The 20,746-nt window shown below is 42.1% G+C and overlaps 1 protein-coding gene across 5 annotated transcripts in view; it reads left to right on the top strand.

Annotated features, from left to right (window-relative positions):
- The first annotated feature begins 6,867 nt into the window (after positions 1 to 6,867).
- LOC115402762 (FERM and PDZ domain-containing protein 4) overlaps positions 6,868 to 20,746 on the top strand; it is a 28,817-nt gene continuing 14,938 nt past the window's right edge. For 2 of the 5 annotated variants that reach the window (XM_030111296.1, XM_030111298.1), the window contains exons 1-2: positions 6,868 to 7,074; positions 18,457 to 18,573. In XM_030111296.1, coding sequence (XP_029967156.1) covers positions 7,031 to 7,074; positions 18,457 to 18,573 — 161 coding nt within the window. In that variant the 5' untranslated portion in view covers positions 6,868 to 7,030. Of the gene's footprint in view, positions 7,075 to 10,973; positions 11,384 to 18,456; positions 18,574 to 18,788; positions 19,089 to 20,746 lie in introns of those variants that run through there. The other 3 variants (XM_030111297.1, XM_030111299.1, XM_030111300.1) reach the window with 3 other exon arrangements.

Here is a 20,746-nt window from a genome sequence, read left to right on the forward strand (position 1 = left end):
TAGATATATGACAATGTTTTCATTTATATGGACAAGTTTTTGAAGTTGATGCTTATAAATTCGTAAATAATAAATGTGGAGTAATTATTAATGCATACATCACAGGGGCAGAGCCAACACACAACTGATCTATTTCACTTGGACAGATAGATCTATTATTGATCGTAGCGATAGAAATTCTTTTTGAAGCAGCAGCAGACGTGTTCGCACAATAAATGACCACGGTATATGGTAGACAACACAAAAGGAATAAGGAAATGTGCTATATAAACAGAATGAGGAAGCATACTGAATAGAATCATGCTAAATGTGCAGTGGAAAGAAAGGCGTTACATACAGCAGGTGCTGATAGATACATTTCTAATGAGGAACTTCAGGAAACAGAGAGAGGCCTGTGAAGTCAACTCTATTACAGTCCCGCTTTACACTCCACCAGTTGTTCTCTCAGTCTGGTTAAGGCCATTGATCCAGCTGTGATTGACAGCAGGGTTCACCTCGAGCAGGTCTCCAGTCCATCACACAGCAAACATTCAGACAGGCAATCAAAGCGATGATCATATGGGAAATTTAGACTCAAATCGATCTGAAGAGGAAACCAGTATAGCAGGAAACCAGCCCGGACTCAAACTGAGGGACCAGAGTGCCAACCGTTTCTCTGGCTGAGTCACAGTAAGTAAAATGTCACACAGACCTTTCCCACAATTTACTGCCCTCTCTTGATCACACTGCGTTTTTTTTTTTTTTTTCTCCCCCCTTCACTGTAAGGCAGCTGAGATACATGGCATGCAGTGCCCTGAGGGCAGACTCTTCCTGTGGGAGCCCTGGGGAAGGGACCTGTGAGATAACATGACATGTGAACCAGCACTGTATGGCCACGATAAGGATTCATCAGATACCAAGGTCCACCAAACAGACAGGGGAAGTGGCGATAAGAGGCCGGCCTTTGCGTTTGATCCACTTATTTGGAAGTGGCGGAGTTTGGAGTAAGACTCTGAGGAGATTTTCATCGGACTTCCCGTTATGTCATGTCTCAGAGGGATCGCTGCAATTCACCGTCAACTAACCTGATGGATGAACGAAGTCAGAACAGACTTCTGGTGACAACAGATCCTCTAATATCCCAAGAACGAATATAACAGGACACTAAAAATGTAAAAGTGTTCCATTTTGTCAAATCCAGCTCATATTTTTGTATAAGAATAATGACCACACTCTTGATCAGTGGACCAGCACAGTACAGAATACAGTAGAGCCATAATGAGCAGTACAACATCACACCTGCCGGTCGGTAACTACTAATGCTGCCGTCTCGGTGGAGCGGGCAGGTTTCTGGAGATGTACGTGGGAGGCAATAACTCAAAGTGATTTATTAGGTCAGTCCTCGAGTGCCATTAGACTTTGGGAGGCATATTACATGAAAGAAAACAAGGCTCAGTTGGAAGCGTTCAGATACGCTTCTGGAGACTTCTCAGACCCTTGATGACAATATAGCGGTTATATAATAATTGAAGCAATCGCTTACCTCTAACTTGGGACTGTATGTAGTAGTAGTAGTAGTAGTAGTAGTAGGTCCAATAAAGATGAGAAGTTGTGCTTCAGGACCTGTATAGGAGCAGATGAGAGATAATATCCTGTTATTTGTTTGCTGCAGACTCTGGCTCACGGTATGAGCACTTTGACTCCTAAACACCAAATCAGTCCACGGGGCCCAGTTTGTAGTAAAAATCTTTATTATGAAACCTGTTCTATAATTTGTCCAGAGCGATCTAGTATCTGAATAAAAACAAGGAATACAGGTACATTTAATAGAACAATTCTTATCAAATACACAAAATAGGCAAAAACATCAGACCATCTTCAGTGAAGTTTGAACTCTTTGCTTCAAAATCCAGGGCTGCCTTAGAGTCTTCAACATGAGCTAGATATAGTGCAACAGTGGTTATATTTTCTTTCTCTTGTCTAAACGTCACACAGATTAGGGATAGAGCTTAATCCAGTAAAATTCATTACGGCAGCACGAAATCTACCTTTACAAGGCTTGTTTTAATAAGATGTGTTCAGTTCCTCCCGAGACAGACATTTGCAAAACACTAGCTGTTAACAGTGATGTCTTAGAAGGAATGGAATACAAAAATATAGTTTGTTCCTTCAGGAATACAGATTTTTTTTTTTTAAATATATGTGAGACATTATATTTCAATAAGATGAAATATCAGCATTCCTCTGTTTTGATTAAAATCTTTTGTCAAAGCGTCTCTTCATGATAGTATACCAACCAATATCCTCGACTGAATAGATAATGTTGTTTTCACTTAAATAAAAAATAACAGCCAGTGCTCTCTGTAAGAATCAGATATCTCTGTTTGTTTCACTTTATTCAGTTTAAAAAAAAAACTGGGGCAGTAAAAATGTACTTCTTTGTCTTGAATCAGGCACATTTTATTTATACCAGCTCTGGGAGTGACACTTATATGTGGCTACACTGCAACATGCCAGAGGTAAATTCTGCACAAAGAACATTTCTGCACAGTATTATATAACCGGTGTTTGTAGAGAAGCTGACAGTGAAGGGCCAGTCCATTTTCAGTGCGGCTGAGCAACTTGCAGTACCTTGTTCCTGCCACTTGTCTGTGCTGTTGCACCGTAAAGCGGAGGTGCGATGCAGGCAGCCCCTGGCATCACAGCCTCATGAACCTTTGATATGACACATTAAAGCAAGAGTGAGTCTCTCTCAGACAGGAAAAAAAAAAGATGAGAATAACATGTTTGCTTTGGAAATACAGCATTTTGTTTTTGCGCTCATCCTGTTTTTCCGCCATTAATGAGCAGAAACTGAAAAACAACCTAATAAATTAAAGGAAAACGAGGTCAACTTATTCCTAGGTTGCATCTCAATATAGTGTTTTTAAGAGCTGTTATGTAGAAAGGACATACAGTTTTATTGCAGTGTTCTGTGTATTTATTCAAGGTCGCAGTTAACACGCTTGGATTCACTTTAACACAGCAGAGATGCAAAATTTTTTAACTGAGTGAGTCATCGCAGACACCCCATAATTTCCAGGAGACCGTACACTTTTGAGATTTAAACACGTGGCTCATGCACCCGCAGTGTTGATGCCTTCGGCGCAGAGTAGAAACACAATGCATTTGTCTCCTGAAAGCTGAGAAGTGAAGACAAAACGCCATTTTCAGCCCGCTTCAGAAGAGTGCTACCATATCAGATTGGTGGGTTCTATTATTACTCAGATTACCATCGCTTACATTTGATAGCACATCTTCTCTACGGTGAAGGGGAAAAATGGAGGTAATGGTGAGAGGAAAATGCAATCTCGATGTCAGACAAGCACTTGATTAACCACTTACAGAAGCATCCCTTGCATCAGTGCGGGGCCACGCCATCTCACTTTTCCTCTCCGTCTGATCCTTCAAACATTACTGGCCACAAGATATTGATTTTTCATTCTTCTCAATATCCCCCTTTGCTGTTAATAGAATTTACACCAGACTATCAATGTTTCAAGGAGGCCTCCCCTCCCCTCTCGGTATTGCCGGGATCTCACCCGAAAACAGAGCACAGTCCACGCTTCGCCCTGCAGAAGCTGCAGCTGGAAGCATCTACCTGAGGAAGAGACATGGAAACAGACAGCAGAGGACAGCAGGAAAGTTGTGTTGGATGCAGTTTGGACCAAAAGCATGAGCAGCAGAGGTGAGTCTGGCTCTGTTTTACTGCTTTTCAGGGAAAGAGGCAGAGTTGATGGCCTCGGTGTTGAACATCCTGCAGGCCACATGCTACCCTTTGGTTCTCCCTGATGACAGGACGGTGTTAAGGTGATGAGAAACAGTGTATAGTCTGCTTGCAATACAACTGCTTTGGTGAGCATCAATTTTTGTTGCAATACTACAATTTTGATCACTATTAACCAACCATACCTGCAAACAAATCCAGGCGCTTGGTTGATTTTAATGTGTTTTTTATTCAAAGATGGACTGAGCGGAATTGAAAAGAACGCTTGGCTCTGCCCTCAAACGTAGAGCCACTTTTTCATGCCCCCGTCTAGGAAATGTATAATTATAACTACATAGTTGAGTTATGTTTCCCACTGGACTGCACTGACCCCAGGGGACTATGTAACAAGTCAGATATGCTCCCACATAGAGTAGAAACCATTTACCAGGAATTTGGTCATGTTTACGTCTCACTCAGTCACAGTGTAATAATGATAAGTTATCATAAACTCAAATCATCCACTTTCTTTCTTTCTTTTATTCATTTATTTTACATTGAAAATAACAACTGGCTTCAATCAGTTATTCAAATTTCTGTGAAGAGGCAGTGTTATCTGTCTTCTTGAATGACTAAAATCTGTAACAAATTTCCATTCAACCATGATCACATGCAAAAGCTAATTATCCTCCATATTGTCGCTCTAATAATTACCACAGATTGTGGCCAAGAGCCTTGGAGCCCTGCCTGCAGCAACACTGCGCTTTTGATTCAAGTGACAATGTCGGCTTGGTGACCTTAGCAGCTTTCCATGGGCACATTGATTTTTCTCCCACATTACAGATAATTGCTGGATGCTGTGAATCCTATCCTCCCAGGGCAGCAGGGAGGGGCTTCTGTCGTGTGTTGACACAAGAGCGCCTATCTGATTTGAGGAATGTGATATCCTGGGATCTCATTGAATGTGATTGACTTCTGTGTGCTTCCTGTCTATGGTATGAATGTATTTACCAGCCTGTTTTTGTGCTTCCGGGGGTTGTTAGTGATGGCCAACAGTGCCCCAGAAAAAGGGATAATGAACTATTTTCTAAAAGCGCGGTTTCAATAAATGGCACACTTTAATGTTGATGTGTGATTTAAGCAGCAACAATGCTTTTCAGCAATGCCTTGTCCAGCTCACTTTAATTATTTAATTCATTATAATTAATTATCTGTTTGTGATTCTTGTGTGATGGCAGGAAGGATAATTACCCTGATTCAAATTTGCGGATAAATGGTGTAAATCACATTATTTGGAGAAAATTTAGCCAGCGGATCGTACAAATACATCCGTAACATTTAGCAAGGGCCAAGCAATAACTCTTGTTACATTAACATGATTTTTCCTGTTCTGCATGAAGCTACTCTCATCATTTTATGCAAATGCCAGCATCCAGTGTTTGTTCTGCCTCATAAAATAATGAAAAAGTCACTTCCACTGTTATTATATGAGTCACAAACGTGCTTTGATGGTCGGAAAATCAACTTGTATCTTCATGTTTCACGTTTTTTTGCGGCAAACTGCGTATTTCGCAGGATTTAATTGAGGGCAGGCCGTGTCCCTATGTGCATTTGTGTGATTAATGAGAAAATCCTAAATATTATTTGCAGTCATATAAGCTGTCAGAGCAAGACGCTTCACATTGTACCGAGAAAACAAAAGCGCAATCCACCCACACACGTCACATTAAATTGGATGAGTCTCAGAACGCACGCTGCCGATCGTCACCATCTTAAATCAAGACAACATGTGAAATGTGACTCTTTGCCGTGCACGCTGAGCAGGGTCATCGCACTTTGCACAAGCCCATCCCCATCCTAAGTGCCGTGGCCTGTGTGTCACAGAAAAACAGGCCACTGATGTAGCGCGTTGTGGCCCAGGGGCGAATGTTGGATCACGTGATTGGACGGAATCATGTGTGGTATTTATCTTGCAGAAAAGTCTGCTTTTGTCTGCCTTAACCCCTCAGTGCGCGGCATTGTGGCCATATGGTCATGCCAAGCTCCTGGATAAGCATAAACAGAGCGTAGCTATGTGTAAAACTGGAGTAGTAAACAAACTGCTGTAGCAATATGGTGGTGCTATATGTGTAAGGTAAAATATGCTTTAGTTAAAAACCTGCAGATGAATGTTTTCCTGCATTGTGTTGTAGTTCAAAAAGAAGCTCAACTTTGTGTGTGTGTGTGTTTGTGTGTGTGTACATGGCATGGGATATGTTACGCAAGCAACTCCATTTGCTCGCAGAGGCAAAGACACGTGCCTCAGTTCATAACTAATGGAAGACTGTGTATGCCACTCATGCATGAGAAAATCAGCATGGAATAATCCAGCGTGAAATATCATGATTTTAAACTGCTTTAGGAAAAAAAAAAAAAAAAAACACCCAACATCTTGATAAAATAATGACAGGTATTTCATTATAAACTCAGAGTGACAAGGTGCATTATTTCGATAAGCAGTGAGATAGTGGGATATTAATGAATTAAAGTAATACCTGATGCTAGCGTATAATATTTAGGCTAAGATCTAATTGAGTGGTTTATATAGGATTTAGGTTTGGCTCCGTTAAGGGTGACAGTTGGCAGGCAGATAGTGAGAGAGTTTGGATTATGGTTAGAGCTTAATTTTTTAAGCTCTCGTGGATGATAAAACACATGGCGTTTCCAAATGCCTCATACCGGGACGAGATAAACGTTTCAGATACTGTAATTTGGTTTTGTGCTGAAATATTGTAAATAATACCAAAAACAGTGACGTTTATCAGTGTGTGACCCTCCCGGAAACGCTCAGATGTATTTTAAGCCCATGTGCTAAAGCCAGTGCAATAATGCTGGAATATGAAAACACCACAGGTGAATTTCGCCCAGACAGACCGTGTTTTTCATAAGAGCCTTGCTCATCGAGGCAGCCTTAACCAGCACAGCAGCCCATTGGAGTCCAGCTGTTCAGCATTGATCTCTCTGTGTTTTCTGATGCACTGGCCCGGAATGTGATGTTATTTCATTACTGAGGCAGAAGCAACGAGCTCGGTCTCCTCCCCCAGGGTACTGGCCACTCACTCGGACAGGAGCGCTGCATGTAATAATAACTGAATGGCTTAGTCAGACGAGCTCAGTTGACTATTGAAAGTCCAAATCAAGCATCAAGAAAGTCTGGGAGTGAGGAGGAAGGACGCGAGCATGCATCAGTGAAGGAGGCTTGAAAGGCCCGGACAGGGAAAACAGAAACAAGTGCTGCATGAAAGTTGACTAGACTTGTCACCGACAATGGACGAAGATGACAATGAGCTCGGCATCTTCACTGTCATTCAGTGAGTAGTACATGCTGCGGGCTGGTGTTCTGCGCTTTTTGATATTAGTCAGACCTGATTGCTCATATGTCCAAAATGAGAGCTCTAGCAGAAGTTGCTCTGCTTGAGTTTTAATTGTTATGACATTGTTTTCCTTACTGCCTTATAGATTTCCCCGTCAACCCTTTATTGCTTGTTTTGACCAGATTTATAAACGGGCTCTATTAGTGTTTGTAAAAATGAAGAATCGATTATGGTTGCTGTTGTTGTGATGCAAACCACAGACTGAAAGTTGTGGATTAGCCAGTGTGCTCTGTTCCTCTGCACTGCAGGAGTGATGCATGCTTCTGTGCAGGTAATATAGTTGGAATCAGAGTTTTGCTGCAGCTTTTTTGTTTTTTGCACTTAAAAATTTACAAAAAGTGGTTGGTTAGTCGAGTTCGGTTGCTCCAGAAGTTGTTTTTGCACTGTTATTTCCATTTGCTGCGAAGTTTCTCTTTCAGAGTCACAACTTCAGCTGTGAAAGTTAAAGAAGCACACCTGTCAAAAGTTTTTTGGAATGCAATGGCAGCATTTGCTTCAGACATATGAGTGATGTATATATGCATGTTTTTTCATTGGCCGCTTTTAAAAGCCACATGTTGACATGTGAGACGCAGACATGCAAACAAACAAAGCTGGGCTCCATTTACTGTAGATGTGTGAGTTAAAAGATGCGGTTATTGCACCTGTCCACTCGTTTGCTTCTTTTTGTCACACCACTAACAAACTGTCACATGGTGAACTTGTTAACTACACACACGTCCACCAGTTACACAGGAAGAGCATCACAATGATTTTTTTTTTTCTCCCGATAGTTTTGTTCGACTCATCCCCAGCACTCACAGTGTCACAGTCTGCATTTAGTTATTTATACATTCCTTTGAAATGCGCACAGCGGGTTACCAAAATAACTAGGGGAAAAACAACTATATCAAATGATGCAATTTTATGAAGCCGTAGTGGAGTGTCGGAAATGTACCTGGCACGTTGTTCCCTGTACGGTGAGAGATATTCATCCTGCCACAGCCCTGAGTCTGCTGACTGGCTGTCCTGGTTGAATGGATAAACAAATGAACCTGCTGCAAACTACAGGTTAGCCACACCATGTTTTATTCTGTTCACATATAATCTGCAGCTTTGAAGTTTATCAGAAGGTGTAGAGAGAAACGAGCAAATCAGATCTCTAACCTTTTTGAGAAGCGTAGCATGACCCAGCCAGGTAACACTTCACTTCTTATCCAATTAGTCACGCCACTGAATATTCACCGCAAAAAAAAAAAAAAACTGCGTTCATATCTTTAAACTCTCTCCTAAAAGCTGTTTAATTCACTGAATAAATCAGCCGCAGAACCGGCATAATTAGTGTTACGCTCAGAGACCGGGAAAGTTAAAGTACTGCTGTGGCTTCCAGGCAGATACAAGCGCCGACAAACACACACAAACAAATGAAACTCCGCGATCGAGGGAGGCAGATAAGGGTGTCGTCTGTGCGGCTGGTTTACTGGAGTGGTGGCACATCTGGTCGGAGTCCAGGAGCTACCTTTGCTGAGATTTGAGAGTACTAAAAGCAACACAGTCACGTCGCCGTGCTGTACAAAAATAAAGTGTAAAACTTATTAAAAAAACATGACTTCACTGTACCCATCTGTCGACATTTCCCTCCTGAAGTTTACAGGGCCGATGTTCCGAGCATTGTTTTGCATTGTTAGCAACTGTGCACAGTAGTTATACCCGACTCATTACTTTTTAAGGCAGGCAGCCTGAGCCAAAGGCAGCACTTTAAACAACAAAAAAACAAAAAAAAAAAAAAAAAAAAAAAAAAAAAAAAAAATTAAGCACTGCTGAGTTTTAAAATGCCATGACTGAAATCAGCTGTTTTAAAAAAGGGACCTAGAGAGAAGAGGTTAAGGATCAGCGGGGCAGCAGGGTTTTATCGGTCAAAGCTTCAGCCATAGTCGCCTTAGATCACGCTTCTGTCTGACCCTAATATCCTCTGCCACTCACGTTGGCCTCTGGGCCACAAACCCAAATGGACAAACATAACTGTCCAGAATACGCTGAGTCTTTCAATCCTCCTGCTGCACGACACTGCATCTGAAGCAAATTGTCAAACACGCTCTCGTGCTCTCCAGTGCATCCTTGTTGTCTTGTTCACCCTCAAAGGAAGTCTAGCTGTGTCCCTTCACAGAGGTATTATCCAGGGTTTCAAAATGTGTTTTAGTTGTCATTTAAAAAAAAATGAATAATTAAATCAACTCACATCACATATTCAAATGAGTCATATGAAATTATATCAATTCACAAGAACAACTCTAAGGTTCCCTTTTTCGGTTGCATCTTTTCTACAGCAGCAAAACAACTCTAATCCTGACTGTGAGTGGAAGTGACAACATTCTTTATTCCATGTATCACTCTCAGCAAAGGCACATTGACTCACTCCGCAGAGGCTTACAAGTTGTGGCATTTTAATATAGGATGGTTGCTGCTTGACCAGGGAAACAGTTACAAAATGCAGCTTGAAATCCTCTAACTAGAACCGGGCAGTATTTGTATTCCATGTATTTGCATTTATTTATTCTGTGGCGCTTGACATTTTTATTGATTGGACTGTTTGTTATTCTGCCAGGATCCCTACAGATTCAAACTGAATTTAACTAAGGCATTATCTCATATTATTCCCTCGTGTTATTTTGAAAATATTGTAGTTTAAATGTACAAACTAAAAATTGCAACTGTACAGATTTCACAGTCTTTTGTTTTTCATTAGCTTAGTTTAGTTGTGACAGTAAACTGCTGTGTTCACACACGTCGTTTGACAGGCGGAGCAGATCCTTTTATGAAATACATTTGATGTTAGTTTTGTCTACCCGTTGTGTCTCGCCGATCTGAAGAACAGAGTAAACTGTCGATGTCACCGCGCGGAAGTTCCTTTTATCCGAACTGCCGGAGACACGCCGAGAAGCATCACACCCACCTGGATCAGAGATGAGGCTAATTGGCTTTTGCTGGATTCTGACAGAGGTCCCTCATCTGGGATGTTTGATTTATGGAGACTGATTCTCCCTGTTTGGGAGAAAATACCTGTGGCGATTTTTCATCTGGAGACAGGGGCTGTGGTGCTGTGGAGTTGCAGTACTTATCTTCACATTTCCACATAATGAGTGGCACTGGGCAGAGAATACTAAATGGGCTGGAAGATTCTGCACCATGAGTGAGATTTCATTGCAAATTACATGCACAAGGCATGAGTGATGCATCCTGAATGCTGAAGACGCCAAAAACCTCCCTTATCTCTGTTGTAAATGTTTATTAATGCGTGGGGCTTGTTGTCCTTGAAGGGTATTCACGATGTGTGCAGCAATCTCTCGCAGTCTATCTTTTCTGCATCATACCTTTCTTGCGTCTGTGTTGTGTGGACTGCTAAAATGTTTGGACGCCTTATGAATGGCACCGCCGAGCGCGAGCGTTCGGCAGCTCAACTGTTCTGAAAGGTCAGAACAAATGCGCTGTACAGTATGGGCATCCTAATTTGCAGCTGTGGGGGCTTGGGAAGGGGTGGCGACACATTAGGTCCTCCTGTCTCTCCAGCTGCTCCTGGATTACGTGTGTGCAGATGATGACTTGTGTCTGTCATTAATTCCTCATTTTTCTAAACCTTTTCTCGCATCCCGGAGAGCCGCCGCATATCTCAGGACTGATTAAGCAAATTTGCTGGGGGGATTCTCGGAGGCAACGCCGCATCATTTGGAAAGCCATCCTTTAGCACATCCACAAACACAACATCCTTTAACGCTTCTCTCTTCCCTTCCACCCTCATCTCTCCCACCACCATCGCCACCCCTGTTCCTCCCTCCCTCTGCCCATCGCTCTGCCTCTCTCTGCCTCCCTCCAAAGCTGTTGTTACTGTGCGGCTCCCACACATCATTCCACTGCGATGGAAATTAAATGAAGGTGGCTTAACGCAGCTAACAGAGGCATGCTTTGAAGGATGTAACCAGGGAAAGCTGCGCTGCCAGATCCTTTTCCATGGGCTGTGGATTTGCGCTGCTGAGGCGAGGACACAGCAATCACTCAGCCATGCAGAAGCGCAGACAACAGGACTAATCTCTCCACCTGACTTGTGGAAGCTCCACTTTTTTTTTTTCCCCTGAATTATTTATTCCCTGTTGCCAAAGACAGTGGAGGACAATGGAGCCGGAGTGAAGTTAATAGTGAATTTGTAGACTTGACTGCAGTCTGCGGCACACATGGATGTGTTCAGCTTTGTGAAGATGCCAAAGCTGTCAGGGTGAGTCCGCCGGATGCTGCCGTGCATTTTGCCCGACTGTAGATGTGCCTGTTCGTGTCTCTGGAAGGTGGCGGTCTACGTGTTCAAAGACGTGATTCAGGGAGTTGACATGGCAATCGGGTGGAGGAGCAGGATTGGAGTGCTGAGTTATTGATTGCTGAGGGGAGGAAGTTGTGCAGTCATGTATGATGTGAAATGAATGATCAAGTGAGGCAGATGGGAGTGGGGGGGGGTGAATGCAAAAGCTGATGCGGTTGATGTACATATCTAAACTGTACCCAAGTTCATGCATTACCCATACCTGGAACTGTTTGTGTTTTGTTATATCATATGCATTTTGAACAACAGTTAAAAAAAAAAAAATCTGCTCACATTGTGTCAAATTTTGAAGTCACTCTGGTTAATGAGCCGTGGGAAACAATGATCAGTTTTTGGCAGAGTTGTAGTTTATTTCCCCACATTCACATTGTAGCCGTTGTATAACAGACAGGTTTTCTACAAAAAGTGCTGCATGATTAGTTACTGGCTATTGTTCGTTGAACACGACTGGTAGTTTGATCTGATCGGACAAGTTTGTGTGCACAAACACTTAGAGACGTAGAGCTACTCCAACAGTCATTTCACCAAAGAAAGAGAAGAAGTAGAGTCATTTGTCATTTTAATCATCTGAAAATGACAATATGGAGTTGTTTTGCTTTTCAAAGATCTGTTCCGAGGTATTTGATTTAATATGTAAATCCTCCATGAGCATAATTCCTGAATAATTCATTCATTGCCACAGCTGACACCTCACCTTATGCACCCATGGGTCTGCTGGATTGAGCTGATCTGACCCAGTGGACATTAATCCTCCTAGGAGATTTAAAAGCTCCATCAGAAGCACCACGGGCCACTGGTGGGAGAACAGCTGACGGTGGACAAGATACTACATGTGCCACAGAAACACCCATTCAGAGTGCACAATTTCACTTATGAGTCATCAACAAACTGCACTGGCAAGGTGTCCTCTTTTCTCAACAGAGACAAAGAGGAATGCATAATCCTTCATCGCAGGATTCAGTGCAATCCCATCTAATGCAAAAATTAACTCCGCTTTCAATGCAATTCCTGCAGGATGCAATCATTTCCAATCATATAATAAGAACATTGTTTTGTAGTTAGCATCCCCTCGTGGGAGCATTCATGATGCAGCTCCCAGTGGGCTGCCGACGTCACTGCATCCTGTCACTCTCAATAATGCCCCACAATGCTATCTCAGATTATGAGTTACCACTGCTACTCCAGCAATTTTTTTTTTTTTTTTGGTCTTTCTCTTTCTCTCTCTCAGCTGCCAGCAAGAATTTAATTCAGCAAGATGCTGTTTCTTGAGGTTGATAAAACATTTTTCTAAAACAAAGAACCCCACTGCATGTACTGAGAGATGTGAAAGAAAAGGAACGTATCCTCTTTTGTCTTTTCTTCTTGCCTTATAACACCCCCACATGTTTCTGCTGTCAGCAACAAAAATATGTTCTTACTTAACTTTACTGCGTTAGATTTTCTACACATTTAAAGAAGCCATATTTTCCTCTTTGAAAAAAGAAGTTTCAGCAAGAGTTGTTTAAGCTGCGTTGTTTTCATCTTTTTATGTGAAACTTTGTGCTTAACTTAGCTCCCCTAAGTGCTGTTACATTTTTGATAACCTCTCTGAATGTTAAAAATGTTTTTTTTTCAGCACCAGCAATGTGGATGTAATGAGCATGAAACACATATTTATGCCCAAAATATCAGTTAATTCAGGTTTTGTCTGACTGAAAGGCTTTGCTCAAATGTGTTAATTTGCAGGTGATTGCTGAGGAAGCTTGTAGTTCATGTATTTTTTTCCATTTTTTTTTTTAAAGGTCTGGATTATTATTAATTGTGTCTTGCTGAAGCTATTTTAGTCGCTCTTCTGTAAAATGATAGCTGTGCTCATTAAATGTGAGTGTGGAAATCCTTCTCCTGCTTCCCTCAACATGAATAATAAGGAAGAAGTTTGAAAGTGAATTCAGTTGGACTGCATGGCTTTCTGTTTGCTTCGTCCACTCCAGGCAGTGTTTCTTCCAAAAAAAAAAAAAAAAAGTCTATTATGTGAACTATTGTTCATCATGTTTTGACTGCAAACTTTTTGCACAGGAAATCACTGGTCTGGACACAAATTGATTAGCCTAAATGTTCATCAGCGCACACGCAGACCAAAAGATCTGTCATACTTAGCTGTTCAAATCAGAAGCTCTTAGATTAAAGTAGATCAGAAATGAGTCTGGGTCAGACGTGGGAGCCAGCTGGCTGGTGGATGAGGTCTTAGGCAACCATTTATTTTGTTCTGTCCTTTAGAGCTTTTAGCATAAAAGCAGCGAGTAGCACAAAGACGTGCGGGAGAATCCATGTCTAGCATAGTGCCCACGGGGTAAGTTCATCACTATATTTGGTTAATGTTTTACATAAAGTGTTGTAGAGCAAAGGCAGCCTGGGGAGGTGGCAGTATAATGAAATAGTAATGAAATACAAATGTCTTTCTGTAGTTTTGCATCTTTTTTGTAGCGCATGATCCCAAATGATTATTCTAGCTTCATCTTATTAAAGAATGCTCATCTGGTCGCGAACTAATGAGAGGTGCTTTGTGTCTGCTTACATCCGTGTGCCTTTAATTTATGATTTACTGTGCCGTTTCAGTGTTGAGCCTTGCAGCAGACCGCAAATCCAGCTTTTAAACTTCAGTGGGATAATAGTGTGTTGCTGTTTACCAGGTAAACCGGAGACAGCGGGACACCCAGGCTCGCTTACTCACCGTAAAATAGAAGGAGGATCATTGTGGGTGGGCTGTTTCCCAGATGCTGTTTTATTCCCACCCAGAGGAGATTAACTAACCAAAAAACCCTTTTCTATATCCAGGCACCAGAGAGCTGCTGCTCAGGATAGTGTGGTTGCCAATGGCAACAGTATCAGTGCTTACAAAGACAAACAGAAATACAATATTCAGTTGAAATAATGAGGAAACCAGACTCTCTTATTGAGCAGAACGGTTCACTAATATTGTATTACGACACTATGTGAAGCAAAAGGCAAATTGTCGACACCAATTGTCGACTGTTCATGTCGATGTGACCATGTAATTGCCGTTTGCTTTATATGTAAGTGATTCTTATGTAACAGTGGATTCTCCTCCGTTATCTCACAGTATAAAGCAGACAAAACAGTGACATATACGTTGCACGATGCACAAGGACAGCAGCATGAAATTGAGCAATATACCGTAACTACGTAGTCAGCAGTATCCGTGCGAGGCCTGATAGCTTTCACTTTAACGGTGATATATAAATAGCAGCGCTCCAAAATGAATAGCAGTTTGAACTGCGTTCCAGTGCCCTGCCATATTGACCAAAGGATTAAAGTCAAGGTGGTGGTTGAAGAAGTCAAGCAGAGGGCAGATGTTTCCTGGAACAAACGGCGGAGCGCCTGTGCCTTCAGCAGAACGGAGGCAGCCTCTAAAGACAGGAGCGGAGGAATAAGGCCGTTAATCGGAGAGGTTCCTCTCTGTCTGAGCCTTTTTCTCTTCTTCCCCGACCAAACTCCCCCAAGGAGACGGTCATCCTGTCTGCCGGCTCGCCGCAAATTTCATATCCAAGCAGAATCACATTAATAGCCTTCCACTGCATACATTTTAGCTCAAGAACACTGAGATAAGATTATCGAGTCCTCCTCATGGTTTTCAAGTAATACTTATAACACATCGCTTTCACTCACACAAGGAGGGTAAAATAATTGCTTCTTTTTTTCCAGTCAGCCTCTGAACTCAGTGGAGACTCTGGTGTTTAGTTCTTATCTTATAGTGGAATATGAAGCGAAAGGCATAGGGACTATTACAGATGTCAAATTAACTGAACGCAATGCATTAAGAAATTATGACATTTGTCATTTTCTTTCTGTTTGTTTGAGAATAAAATAAAAGTTGTAAATATAGTAGTGGTATCATGTTAAACTGCCACAGACCTGGCTTTAAATCATCATCCATAAACCACTTTATCCATCCACTGGATAAACGCCACAGGTAGTGAAGGACTGGAGTTCAACAGGTTACACCTGGACAGGTCACGAGCATACAGAAACACCTGCGGGCATTTTAAAGTCACCACTTCACCCAAATACATGTTGTTGACCCAATCTGGACTCAAACTGATGACTGAGTGAATAGTTTATTGTTCTTGATGGTACATGGAATGAAAATTAACTTTCTCAAGGCTGCTCTGTCTCTTTTCCATCGCATGCTTTGAAATCCAAAAATGCTAAATTTTGTTCTTTAGCAATCTGCACTGGTGCAAAATACTGTATTAAATAGTTCTGATTGCCAAATAACAAATGACATTTCTTCCTATTTTATTGCATTTGGTAACAGGAAGTGGCGTCTTATGGCCAACCCTCATGGAGATTGTCAGTTTAAATTATGTAATCTAACTGAACGTGAAGGAATGCGCTCTTTTTAGCTCAGGCTTGTCTATAATGCATACTTACTTCCGACATTAACAGGATTTCAACCTTCATAAAACACCAGAATGTTTCTCGGCAGTGAGCACGAATTCACGGAGATGCGAGCGAAAGTGAACTACTGTGATAAAGCAAGGATCACATTGTTCATGCAATTTTTATGAAGGGCTGAAAAGTGATCTTTTCCCCATCTCTCGAACAGCACAATTAAACTCTCAACTCCAGCATCTGTTCATTGTAAGAAATACCAAACTACATCCAACAGGTGCTGTAATTCCACTGAAATAGATGCAAGGAAATCTGCCGTAACTATACAGTTAAATTATGGAGGCCAGAACGTTAGTTAAGACTGACAGCAACAGTTTGACGTAATGTCCTTTAATGAATTCTACTCTATGCCTTTCATTTTGGAGTAAATGCATTTCAAGTACATTTTTAGTTACTACAAAACAGTAAAACTAAAGAAAATCCAACAAGATAATAAACATTCTAATATATTTGTTGGAGGAAACTCCTGGGGAACCTACATTTGCCTCCAACGTCTTCTCCTAATTGTCCTCACCCTGACTCTTGGGTAACCTGTTCATGAATTGTGCAGCATGGCTTGCCTACTTGGCACTTGATTACTTAGTCCGATGTGACCGTGCGGGCATTACTTATTGATGCCGGCCGAGGAGGATCGGTTTCACTGTCCGCCAGAGGCTGAACCTTTTCGGTCCCTGGGTTCGGCTGAAATGCTGCGACTCCGCGGGATACTGCGCCTCCCGCTCGCACACAAAAGAAATCAAAGATCATAGTGTCTATAATACAGAGACGTTGTGGCAGAGGCACAGCAAATGGATCTTTCGGAACAATTTGTCAGTCCAGAAACATATTTTGAAGGCGCAGCTCCTGACACTGTAAGTATAAAACACTTTATTATGGTGGAGACCTTTACAGAAATATCAAAAATGTCACTGCAGAAGGTGTAATAGCTATTTAAAAAGAAAATAAATTAGTTATAAATTGTTATTCTTTGAAATTTTCGACATCTTTTACCTAAAAACATGTAAATCTGTAACATCAGATGCTGTTTGTGTTAACATGGCCGTCGGTACAGCGGCGGGTACAAAGAGGACTCATCAGTGGGGTGAACATGGCTCCAACAGTGTCACACACTGTCGAGTTGTGTCTACACACATCATTTGAGCTGCGGGAAATGTTCTAAATATACACCATGGAGGCTTGGTCCCAGCTAATGTACTGTAGGTCAAATAAATCCATATCCATGTGGAAACACTAATATCCCCCCAAACACAGAATTGCATTGAGGGGGGGGGGGGGGGAATCAGATGGCTTCCTGTAGTCTTAGGCCAGCTTTCAATGTAGCACAGAAAGAAAGGAAAAAGACATTTTTTTGGCTGCAGCACTCAATCTTTTATGAATTAATTATGATTTAATGCATCCAGTGGCAGTCCGGTGAGTTTTAGTCAAGGTGACTTCAGAACTGCGCTCGGAGCTTAGGCTGCGTTATTTTGTCGCTGACAAACTGTTTCTAGAGAAAAGCTTTATAATATTTCGTAGCTTTTCTTTTAACTTATGCATTGTGTTGATAAAAGTGGTCATATTTTATTGATATCTCATGAAACGGACACGTGCAGCGCTACGGACGCACGCACCGAAACACGCGCAGACACGAGTCGTGCTGCATACAATTTATTATCACCAGTACAGTAACAGGGGGGAAAACATTTAGAGGGAAAGAAAGAGGGGCTTTGAATAATGAATGCGAAGAGCCCTGTTACACAGCAGACAAGCCTTTGAAGTGACATAACTTACTGCCACCGCTTTCATAGCATCACCAGCGCGCAGACACAAAGAGAGATGGAGGGAACAAAAGGAACGGGGCACAGACGAAAAGACAGACGGAAAACATTTTAACCAATTACAGCGCTCCTGAATACCTGCACTCTGCCAGGTTGTGGCACTAAGAAATGACAATGCGGTGCTGTGTTTGTTTTTTTTTTGAAGTGGGGGGGGGGGTCTGAGTATCAGCTGGGATTTCAGATAACACATTCCAGTGAAGTGTTTTCTCGATGACTTTAACAACCGCTGCTCTCTCTGATAAACTTTATCAGATGGTCTCGACGTTGGACAAATGAAATGAGTACGATGCCCAAGAATCCCTTTGGGCTTCTTTTATGAAAAATGTGCTGACATCTAGAAATAAAACCAATTTCATGCCTCTCAAAGCACAAGAGTGAAGCATGACAAGGCGGCCTGTGCATCTATCTTATGTAATTAATTCGATTTGTATTCGCTGGGTGAACTGTGGCTGTGGAACATTGTTTATCACGCTGGAATGGGACAATCTCTTATCACCCGAGCGAAATTGCTTCATATCTGTACATTTTATTCAGTTTTATTAGGATTCTAATGTCCCCTGGCAGGACTTATTTTTGAAATTCTCTTGCGATATAACTATCTGGAGTAGCACTATTTTTCTTATGATCTCAGATCTTGATATTGCGTGCAAATTATGGTATTAAGTGGAGCTATGCTTGATTTCTCTTTTCCTTCTGCCTCTGCAGCCAAAGGACCAAATCCTCAGGCTGGCCGCCCCCTTCAGGGACCTGGAGCGCTTCGCAGGGGCCTCCAAATGGATGGGACATGGGCACCAATAGAGCGGGGCGTGACTGCTACATCAAGTAAGTGCCCTGTGTTTAAAAGAAACTGAGGGGGAGCTCTCTCCGTCCCAGATGTTTCAGACGCTCTGCCAACCTGTGATTATTCCAGCCACGTCACTGCCTCCACACTGTCTCCATCTGTGCATTGAGAATACTGATTTTCTGCTCCCTTCGCTGCTGCGCACATTCTGCCCCTGCCTTCCCTCTCTCTCTCCCTGCTCTCGCTCTCTCCCTCCTCTCTCTGTCTCGCTCTCTCTCTCTCTCTCTCTCTCACACACACACACGCATGCATACTCACACAGCACACCCACAATACTCATGCAGTCTCCCAAATGCAGAAGAGGGCTTTGGAGAGTGTGACTGTGTTTGCCGCCGCTGCCGCCGCCGCCGCCGCAGTTGATGATGAAATTCACCTGCGCTGAGGGGTTTGTTTTGATCTGAGAGTCGTTCCACATTCCTCAGAGGATGCTGGGTTATAGTGCTATCAGCGTAATTGATCCTTCTTAACTGACACTTCTGGACATCTGCACAGACAGGTAATAAGAAACTCTCCACTGTTTCTTTTTGGCATGTTTGTGTGCGCAGTGGTGTAACAAGTGAGTCTTCTCTGTTGGCTGGACTGTGCTGTCTACTATTTTCTCACAACTATGATGTGCAAAATGCAACACCCTAGAAGGTTTCCATCTGTCTCCGTGCATACTAACTATTTCTGCAAGATAACTGCAGCTATCGTCCGTCCACGTTGTCTCTTCATTATAACTGTTGTTGCAGCGAATGTCATGTCTCTGAATGCGTCTTACCAATGTGGAAAATGCGAGTGCTTTCTTTATGTGGAGAACAGGAGGTGAGCACTTGTCACACATGGGTTATGGCATGAGAAGCGTGATGTCAGAGGAGTTATATAAGAAGTAAGGAGCGGTGAAAGTGCTGGATGCGGAGTGTGCCTGCGTGAGGCGGATCATGGAGGCTGCCTTGGCTCCGGCTTTTCTCCTTCCTAAATTTGAGAAAGACTCATGAATAATCAAATGTCTGTTTCTGTGAATGTCACCGGGTTTGCGAAGGCTGTGGGGTCTTGATCCTAAAATGTTGTTTCTCAGTGGAACACATGTCTGTGCTGCGTGACGGGAGCACATGAATAAAGTAGTAGGCATTTAATATTTATCTTAACAGGGCTTTTAATTGATCTAATGTAGCTTAAACACCATGGTTATAATATGGAAGGGAAGTACTGAGCAGAGTGCAGATAAATGATATTATTACCAGACAAGTAGTGAAATAATTTTAATTAAATCATCATCTATGCTGAATTTGTAATATCAAGAAAATTGTAAAATGTATCAAAGGCCAGTGAACAGTGATTGATTACTTTAGCAGACTTCATCAAAGCATCCATTCCATCTGTGAGATCTGGGAGCTTTAGGAAAGTCACAGTAGCCAGTTCAGAGTAGGAAGAGAGAGTGACACAGCAAGGGTATAAATAATTGCTTTTAGTGCATATATTTCAGAAGGCTGTCTTCCAGACTGTTCAAATATAGCCTCCTCAGCACCAACAAGTTGTGTGACACGTCAGAGCAAGCTTTCAGAGCAGCAGTAACGAGTTTATTCCATTTGATCAAAAATATGCAGCAAGAAAACACTTGAAAATACTATTTGTTTAGTCGAAATCAAGCAGGCAGTTCTTAGTTCTCTTTCTCTCTCTCTCTCTTTTTTTTCATCTCTTTCACTACAAAGTTCAGAGAGCTGCTTGTGATTGCAGTGCAGAGGGCTGGGGGACTGCACAAACAGCTAATGGGTATGATTAGAGACAATCAGATGCATGGCTGTCTGCACAATGGGAAACCAGCCATGTTTAGCAGGTGGCTGTTCAGGGGAGGAGACAGGATTCTTCCTGAATGCACAGGTCCATATGGTTTTGGTCTGCGCACAATCTGTTGACTTTGTATTTTGCGAAGTAAAACTGACACACAAATCCAAACTGAATTTGAATTTGTCTTGAAGGACCTTCAAAACTATTTAAGTTTTTGAAGTAATCTTATGATGTACTATTGAGGTTAAAGAGTTTAATGCTAAGCAGGCTTGTTTGCAGAGGTGGAGGAATCCCTTTGAATTCAACGGCGGGAATTGGGAAGTTCGTGATTCCAGCAGTTAGTTTGTGCATTTCGTTTACATGTCAATCTGGGTTTTCTTCGATTCA

Source organism: Salarias fasciatus, chromosome 16 (genome assembly GCF_902148845.1).
Source record: "Salarias fasciatus chromosome 16, fSalaFa1.1, whole genome shotgun sequence".
Taxonomy (NCBI): domain Eukaryota; kingdom Metazoa; phylum Chordata; class Actinopteri; order Blenniiformes; family Blenniidae; genus Salarias; species Salarias fasciatus.